The sequence below is a fragment of the Helicoverpa zea genome, chromosome 16, assembly GCF_022581195.2.
Source record: "Helicoverpa zea isolate HzStark_Cry1AcR chromosome 16, ilHelZeax1.1, whole genome shotgun sequence".
Classification (NCBI taxonomy): domain Eukaryota; kingdom Metazoa; phylum Arthropoda; class Insecta; order Lepidoptera; family Noctuidae; genus Helicoverpa; species Helicoverpa zea.
Window position 1 is genome coordinate 3,729,698 of NC_061467.1, and position 9,794 is coordinate 3,739,491.

At 35.8% G+C, this 9,794-nt stretch overlaps 1 protein-coding gene across 3 annotated transcripts in view; it reads right to left on the bottom strand.

Moving 5' to 3' along the window:
• The window catches only part of LOC124637865 (autophagy-related protein 101), a 53,164-nt gene extending 43,370 nt beyond the window's left edge, over positions 1 to 9,794 (bottom strand). Inside the window, exons 1-7 of one of the 3 annotated variants that reach the window (XM_047174586.1) lie at positions 9,582 to 9,790; positions 9,243 to 9,355; positions 7,372 to 7,600; positions 5,251 to 5,374; positions 3,863 to 3,970; positions 3,608 to 3,766; positions 296 to 3,471 (exon numbers count right to left, since the gene is read on the bottom strand). In XM_047174586.1, the coding sequence (XP_047030542.1) occupies positions 2,646 to 3,305 (660 nt within the window). In that variant the 5' untranslated portion in view covers positions 3,306 to 3,471; positions 3,608 to 3,766; positions 3,863 to 3,970; ... (2 more) ...; positions 9,243 to 9,355; positions 9,582 to 9,790 and the 3' untranslated portion in view covers positions 296 to 2,645. Of the gene's footprint in view, positions 1 to 295; positions 3,472 to 3,607; positions 3,767 to 3,862; positions 3,971 to 5,250; positions 5,375 to 7,371; positions 7,601 to 9,242; positions 9,356 to 9,581 lie in introns of those variants that run through there. The other 2 variants (XM_047174585.1, XM_047174584.1) reach the window with 2 other exon arrangements.

The following is a 9,794-nucleotide window of genomic DNA, read 5'->3' on the forward strand; positions in this document are numbered from 1 at the left end:
CAAAACAGCAAGAGTACAAAATATATTCGTGGAATATTGTCCTTGATTCACGCACACGCGATAGTAATTCTAATTTCATATTTATTCTAAAGTTTTAAGACTCGTGTAATTTTTGTGAGAATGAAATCTGTAATTGCTGAAAGCACGCAAGGCAAAAATATTCTCCTATATAAAAGGAGCAAATTACGGTTTGTGTACCTACTAAAAAGTTTCACAATAACTTTAATTGTGGGTTATTTTTCTGTGTTTCAGATAAATAATGAATAAGACAAAACAAATAAAAATAAACAACATAAATACTTCATCATTTATTCACTTATATATAAATTATATCACAAGACTAAGATTTTAGCTTATTTTTTTTGAACTTATACATCACAACATATATACTTCCTGTTTCATTTATCATAAACTCTAATATGTAACAGCCGTTATTACACGCGATTCGTGAATTTTATAGTTCTAAAACATCATTTTTAAATAAGGCCATAGCGAGAGTGCAATGATATATTACTTTACAATGTGCTCGACATACCACACTAACACTATTACGAGGCACACCGTCAAGGTATCAATAGAATAAAATATATTGTCGTTATCACCAGGGTTTTTGTATGTAAACATTTTGAAATCATTAAAACTTTAAGGTACTTACTGATATGAAATTACAAATGGATATCATAAAAACCTTTGAGTAAAAGATATTGCAATACATGCATTGCTGATATTTTTTTTAAATTCATTATTTACAATATCAACATTGCACATAAACAGGTTATCTTTTAGCATATTTAGGAAAATATTTAAAAGAATTTGAATTCTAAGATCGTAAAGCATGTACAGCCTCATCTTTGGTGACAAAACAATTCTGATAAATATTTTGTAATAGGTACAAGTGTGATAAGATAGGGCTAGAGACTTGATACACTAAAGCTAGAGTCACAAAATGAGGTAGGACAGTAAATCAGAATTGTATGGATGGACTCAGTTCATAGTCCTCTAGAAAACAAAAACTAAAAGCAAAATGACTCTGGCGTAAAACATACATAATATAATGACGCTCAACTGCTGTAGAGAATAAAGTTATCCTAAAATATGTTCTGTTGAAAGTCATGGATTCATTAAGCTTTACTTTCACGACGATCCGCGAGTCGCGCTACAATAAATAAAGACTTCGTAACCATAGCGTCGTGAAAGTAAAAAGATCGCAAATATTTGAACAAGGTGATAATAAAATGACATTACAATAAAATTTGATAATTCACCTCACCGTCACTTAACACTACATGAGTGAGATATTCCACGCACCGCGCCTACCCTAATATTTTTACATAATACACAGAACAATCACTGATCATCTAGTACATTCTATACCGATAAAGCTCTCTCAACGAACCGGTTCAACTATTCGAATAACTCAAGTGACCACTATCAATGCTATTTACAATATTTATAATACACATCCATAAAAATGACTGACAATATATAACTACTTAAGTAATATCTATTATATAATAATTATATTTCAATCTTCTCTAGATTCACACGCGTAATCAAAAATTAATATATTTTTTTACATTTTTAAATATTTCTGAATTATTCTCGGCAATATCACAAAGCGATCATTTAAATATAAGTGAATAGTCAAATGACTATACTAAAAGAGTACAGTGTGACTCGAAGTGTTTGACTTAACTTAGAAGCATTAGTACTTTAGTAGTCAAGAATAAAACGATTTAGTGCCACCTCATTAACATAAACTCATGTGTTTTATGACAATACATAAAAAAAACTATCTATAACTACACAATAAAATTTCTAGGTAACTATTATTTCTACATCAAACTCCTCCGAGTGCTTGAGAAACCGTTCTAAAAAGCCTTAGTAATAAACAGACGAATCCAAAGCTTAAATAAACGACGAAATGAATGGACACATCAACCAGCCTTCCGAGTCATAGCTCTGACATTATAACTAAAGTTAAAACTAACATTACAACAGACAAAATGTTCCATTACATGAAAAGATTATTTAGTAAATACGACGTCTAGCAAGTTCTCGACTTATCCCGGCTCCGGAGTATATGAGCCAGGCACTCGATATTCAGTTATACTGTAACTAATATTAACCGACCTCAACCATTATAATTTAGTCAAGCTGGAATTTCTAATAGACATAGAGCCCTAAACGATTATGTAACACAAAAGAGTTTAGTATAAGCTAACAGTCAGTAATAAAGCCGATATATAGTAATTAAAGTTACACAAAACATTGATTGCAACGATAACTACGACACACGTTTGTGCAACAAACAAAGCATAAGTACAACAAATGACACAGTTATGTTAAATTCAGATGTTATGTATTGTCAAAATGTAAAATACAGTTTCAATAGTTTCAATTTTAAACAATTCATTCATCATTATGATTATTATATACACATGTCCGTAGTAAAAATAAATCACTCATTTTCAATTTTATATCTTTAGTAAAATAATATGTACCGCGTTGCGCGATGGCGCCGCCATCTACTTGAATATAATTTAGTTTATTTCAAAAGATTATAAAAATTGGTGTTATGTATGTGACATCCAGGCGTCGGTATGTCGCAGCAGTCGGGCGGCGGGGTGGCGGCACAGCGAGCATCACAAGGACAGCGTGTCGCGGATGAGCTTGCGCACGGTGTTGCCCACCGACGTGGGCGGAGCACCCGACAGGTTGTAGTGGATCTTGAACAGGTACGGCTGGATGTCCGAGTACGACGTGTCGAAGATGAGGTCGGCGTCCGACCGGCTCGGCATCTTCGGCACGTACTCGTGCCGATTGATGATTTCGGTGATAAAGACGATCTTGTCCTGCAGCATCTCGACGACGTTCTCGTGCTTGGCGTGCATGTCGTGGTCGGCGCGGGCCTCGGCCAGCTCGCAGTAGACGGTCCACACCTCCCACGGCACGCACTCGGGCTGGAAGGGCCAGCGAGCGCGGCGGCGCTGGAAGAACTCCAGGCTGATGGAGCCGCGAGCCGAGCCCGCGTCGGCCCCGCGCAGCAGCGACGAGAAGTCGGAGATCTCGCGCCGCACGCTGCGCCCGAGCGCCTCGGACTCGCAGCACACGTACGTGAAGTCGATGAAGTCGCAGTCCACGTCGACGTAGCTGACGGTGCGGATGGAGTAGCTCTCCTCGTTGTTGTAGGTGAACTTGCCGCTGGAGCGGTGGAACAGTACCGTGTGGAAGATGCAAGCGACCACCTCGTCCACCTGCCTGCCCTCCATCGACAGTTCGAACGCGATAGTGCGTGCGTTCATGTTGCCGGCGTCAGTGTGCCGACGCAACAGTGCGAGCCGCTACTATCGACATAATCACTCAGACTGCGGCGGTTACTGACGGCTGCACGGTCTCACACACGCTACGGATACCGAGCGAGCGATGCACTGTGCCATTTTTAAAATATGAAACGAGTCAACTCCCGCACTGAAATGGAGAATGACCGTTTTAGTTTTGCGTGTTATTTATAACTAGGTAAGCAGCTATTTGTGGTCCTATCACGTAAGCACAATATTCCTAAACACCTGTGGATTTCAATAAAAATAATGGAGTTGAAACTTACCCATATACTTGAGCGTGCCGCAGAGTGTGGTGGTCCGCGAGCCGATGGAGAGCCACTTAGAAAGTCCGAAGTCGATAAGTCGAATGTGACAGTCAGAATCGAGAAGAATGTTCTCCGGCTTCAAGTCTCGGTATATAACGCCAGCGTTATGAAGGAAATCTGAAATACCACACAAACAAGAGTATATTGACTGCTGAATTATCTGTGTACAATTTCGAGTTGCGAAGTTTATACAATAATTTAAAAGATCCTTACCAATAGCAATAGCAATTTCAGCAACAAATATCCTGACAAGCTCTTCAGGTAACTTGCCGTACTTTTCTAGTAGAGCCAACAGCTCACCTCCCGGAATGTATTCTGAAACTGTTATCCAATCACGATTATTACATACTAATAAATACTAATTAAGAGTTTCTTACACCAAACAGACTAAGCTGCAATTGATTTTGAAACAGATTGAAACATCATTTAATGAAAGTTATTCTAATTAACGCATGATTAGGTTGATCCCGCAAACCCTGTTCAAATTACCTACCGATAAGCGACCTAAATAAACAAAATAAACAAACCAAAGACAAAATACAATATGCAGTAGTTAACGTTACGGCCTCATTGGTGTAAACTGACGTGAAACAAACACTCCAAGATAAACATAACCGATAAAAATGATAGTTATATTGTTGTCATATAAACTTATCAAGAACAATCACCTTTATTATTGGGTCGAGTGTTATCAGCCGCCGTGCTAATCCGAGATTACTTCCTGCTAACGAATTAACCTTATGACCGCAGGCAGCACTTAACAGGTTGACTCATTGACCGCCAACTAACACCGAAGGCACTCGAGCGTTTTATAGTTTTTACGGGCTAAAACTGATGATGACTTCAGCTAATTACCATTTAAAGTGATTGATAATGTCAAAGGGTTAACGATACGAAAAGTTTTTTTTACTTTTTTTGTCGCAATTGCTAAATACTGGTTCATTTGCTCTCCTAGTTCGCTAGTAACAGCGCTAATAAAAACTTCGTCGGCTAATTGGGTCGTCCTGTTGAATTCGAAGTAAATTGTATTTGAGGAGGGAACAATGGAGCCGTAGTGGCGAGTGTCCGTGACATCCCTGCGTACACTATATTTAGAGTGTAAGATAATGTAATCATTCAACAAATAAGTGACTATCACAGGTCTCGCGTGTGTCACGTCTGCAGCAGGAAAAAGCTTTGTAACATCTTATACTTGATATTATGATCGTTTTGCGTTGCATTGTGTCCCATTTCTGTGAATTTCGTTGTGCTTATTAATTCAATTAATACAGACTGCAACGTGCTTATCATGCAGACACGATTTCCGCCCTGAATTGTATTTTGAAAACGATTCATTCACCTTTAAGTTTTCTAATCAGCTACCGACTTCTTGATAAACGAAGTCTGTTAATAAAAACCCAGATAATATCAGTAACTATGTCATGACGATTGTTGTGATTTATTATCGCAGTTCAACGTAGGGCAAGTGAAGTTTGGTAATAACCTACTTTGTAACCTGAATTTCCCATTACGCAGCACTGGCATTGAAAAAATAAAGAGACATTGCGTCATATTAAAAAAATAAACAAACAATTTGTGTTCCATTTTGAAGCTACACTTACCAATATAAAGTCTTTTCTTGGTCTGCCAGCGGGCCACGGCGCCCGCTATAAAGGAATGATGGCCGCACGCCGCCTGTATGCGCGCCTCCTCCTTCACTTGACGAACTGCACTCTCGTTCACTATCTGAAAATATTTACGCCTCATTTAAATCTCACGTGAATCAGTTAGCTCAATTTATCGCTAAACAGGAAAAGTGAGTGAAAAATATAAATATATAATTATAAATTATAAATATATCATTACATGAATGAGCGAATTGTTGCATATTGAAAGTCTGGGTATTTCCATCCATGGTTACAACATACCACGTTAATAAAAAGAGTATAATGTACCAGGAAGCGAAGGTCAATCACATAGCGTTCTAGAACTGACTTCCAAAACGCGTTTGCTATAATCAAATGATCGGTTACTCGTGTTATCATTAGTGTCAGACATACAATGTGAGGACTAGCACGCGTTACAGTGATGCTCTAACCGTGTGTCATACTCAGAGACACGATAGGGAAGACCGCGGCCCGTTCCGCACGACCGCCGCCGCAACGTGGTTCCACCGGCTAATTACTCACTGATATTTTAATCATAGCATCGTATCATCAATAACAAAAACATTGTTTTAATGTTACTTTATTGCAAAATCATCACAAGTCAGCCTTAGTGTGTTGACGTTCAAACAGAGGTAAATGTACGCAACGCTAACGTACTTTGACCTATCAAACTAGTTACATATTCGTGGGTACATTCGCATCGGTATTTTACAGAGTTAATATCTAGAACCGCATCTTACAACCGTGTTCTCGCCTCAGCGGGAGACCACGATGTTCTAATCTATAGTCAATACTTGTTGGTTTCGCTTGGCGACTGTCAGAAATACTCAAACGATATCAACTCGCTTCCCGGATCACTTAGCGTCACGACTTCTGACAACTTAAAACGTGGAAATAGAACTATGCGTGTATCTATTTAAGTAGCCACGTGGCCCATCTGTATAACTACAAGTACGACGAAATATCAGTGATAAGACGCACTAAGTATTCGACTGAAAGCTTATCGCTGCATGAAACTCATTTAGTGGCAATAAGTTTACATATAGGTCAATGTGATAAGATGATTGACGATAAAGCGCATATGCTGCATTAGTCTTGTTTTACTTTTATCAGAAACATACTCAATAAAAAAGTTATACAATAGGTAGGCAGTACATGCGGAACTAATATTTAGCCATTGTCCACTGGTACCTTGCTAAATGGGCCTTAAATTAGGCTTTCAATTACCCATACAAACTCTTTTTACCATGAACTCATAATACTCAAGCCATTTCTAAGCATAAGTGTTGCCAAGTCATATTAGCAAAAAAAAACTTCATGTATAAAAACAAATAGCAAAGAACACATAATTGAACATTACATCATGGAACTTTTTTCTCCCATGTAGTAGAGATGTTTAAGAGACTTTTTATAATGTCTATGGTGTATAAACCAGTTACAGGTCAGTTACGTGACTTTTATACACAAATAATACAGTAATAATATTACTTTAATCAAAGACCATCCATCCAAGATTATGGTTATCTTAAATTAATATTTAAATCAGCTTTTTATTTCACTGTTTGTAAAGGTGTAATTCCTTATGTTGACAGACTGTTGCTCATTATGATACAGATGTTTCAATTTCGACTCATATTAGCACAGTAATATCATGAAAAGAATTAAATTAAAGCATACTTAATGAGTTTTAAATTTTATGCCATTGAATTTGTCCGTTTCACTTCTGTAAATGATCTTAGGTTTATTTTCTATTTCTAAGTGCATTTTTATGGTTGTTCTTTCTGGGCAGCCTTCTCTATGTAACATGCACTATTAGATAATAATCTAAGTAATGTCTAGTCTATGACTTATCTAATCTTATGTTGTATGTCAAGGAATGTTATGATTACAGTCTGCTTATGATAACAGTATTTGCATTGCCCAAATAACCCACAATATCTTAACGAAAACCAAACCAAAGTTAGATTGAAGTTAAATATTTAGTAATAATATTTCAATGACATTTTAGGGAAAAAAAATCAAGGAATACCTCATTTCAAAAGGAATTCATGAAATATAACTTCAAATAATTCTTACCTGTGACTTACTAAGCACTTTAAGTGCGTATTCTTTGTCTTCACTAATCTTCTTTACTTTATAAACTTCACCAAATGCACCCTTGGCTATTGTCTCCTCTATCTGAAAGTCTTTCTGAAGTAAGTCGGTGGTGATGGGAAATTCAGGCTGGAAGATTGATTCTTTGTGAGCCACCGGCCAGGCAGTTTTGCTTGCTTCTAGAGGGTTTTTTAATGTAGAGTCATTCCATCTGTAATAGTTTATGCATGTGTAAGGTACAGAAGTGTGACAATAGCTATATTAGAAATAAACAGTTTTCATTCATAAATTGATTGTTTAGAATTTGTTTTGCCTAGGGTTTATCTGGTGAGTTTAATAGATGTGCTATAAGTATTTTTCGTTATCAAAATGTATATAAGAAAATATTACAACATGATAATCTTAAATTTCACATGAGATGCACTTGAATTTCAGTCATTTTGATCTGTACTGATCTTAACTTGCATGTCCTACAAATATTATCAGACTTAGGTTAAATAAACAATAACTATTTTATATTTAATCTATTATTTGCATAGGGAGAACACATTTAAGCTTGTTGTTTCTGTTGCAAAACTTATCTCAACAACAAAGCCAGTTAATTATTTAATTACTGTTTGTAAACATCATGCTCATCATTGATAAATAGATGATGGCATGAAACCAGGATGTCGCATATTATTTTTCATCTAAGTAACAGTTTTATATGGCCAGTCTTGCTAAATAGTTTTTAGTGTTGTTCAGGGCTAAATATGTTGTTTAAAAATTATCAAGATATAAATATAATCAGCCAATGAGGGCATTGATCCTGACAGTAGGATACTGAACTGTTTACTAACCAACATTTCAGCTTTTTGATAGTAATATGATTGATTATGAGAGTATGCAATCAAATAAAGTCTTGTTTGCAAAGAGTTCACATATGAATTAATTAAGACAACTTACTCAAGTTTGTGCAATCATGGGGAAACCAATCAAATTATTTAGATAAGTAACGGATACAGACATAACATATTGATAGCATATGATATTAATAAAATATTATGCAGTCATTGAGAAAAAAAATCTTTAGATTATTACCTATATGGACATAATTGATTTGTTTTAAGTAGTTGCCTTTTTTGCATAATTTAGATCAAAATGTTCTGTATGCAAGAACCAGAAAACTGCAGTTAATTTTGCATGCTTCTTAACATTATTTACTCATAAGTGTAAAATGTTATATCTTGCATAACATTTTAATGCTTTGTTTGATAATGTGCTTTGTTAAAATAGTTTTATTTTGACATCATACTACTCAATTACCATTAGCATTACTGCAATAATTAGTGCAATCATGATGAATCACAATAGGTAATATTTTTTTTTTTATAAATTTGATGTATGATTAAACATCAAATTTTTTCTTCAAGGTCAATATGTATACCTGATTTTACAAACATGTATATTGTATGAGAACTTAGCAAAAGTATTGAATATTGAAGTCTTAGAATGTCTGGAAGTATATATATTATGTAATGTTTATTTGCTAGTTTTTTTTTAGTATAGTTTTGTTATAAAAATATATGTTTCTTCATACAACAACCATAATATAATAGGCTCCCAAGGGGGTATCCTTGGGAGCCTATTATTACTGACCCAATATTTAAAGTTTAACTTTTAATTATACACAATAAATTAACTTCAAAATTATTTATTTATAAACCTAAAGCAGAAAATATGTCATCAGACAATAAGAAATGAATATGTAAACTTTTGTAAATCGTGTCAGTTTGAAACTGGCGCGATCTACTTACTTGTAATCAAAGGAATGAAAACTGTTTGTTTTGACGAATTGTATATTGTGTACTAACCTTCGTCTCGAGACGCGAGACCAAGGCCGTGATGCGCTGTACACCGACTGGTTGCTCGTTACACTGACGAAGGAACGCCCGCTGAGATTGCCCACGAAATGGGAGAGACTGAACTATATACAAAAATAAATTATGCTCCTAAAGGTAACAAAGAACTGACACAAACAATGAACATTTTCACGAATCCGTAAGATCACGAACTTTTCTACACAAAGAAGATTCTCAAATCACTACGCAATAACTTAGAGCTACAGGAGATTCCTGTCTCTATCTACCAAAATATCAGATACGTGAGTTCAGCTGAGAATGACACTATCAAGTTTTCGTTTCATCACTTACCTGACTGGTGAACGCCTGGCCGTCGCGGTCTGAATGCGTAGATTGCTTTTGATTCTTGTTCTCAGCGTTTTTATTATGCGTGTTTCCCATTAAACTAGACTAAATGGCCCTATTCATGCCGTTACTAATATTATTTTCATGTTATTTTAAAAACTGTTGACTATATAATTTTTCCACCATGAATCGCCCATAAACAATTACTTCAGTGTTACC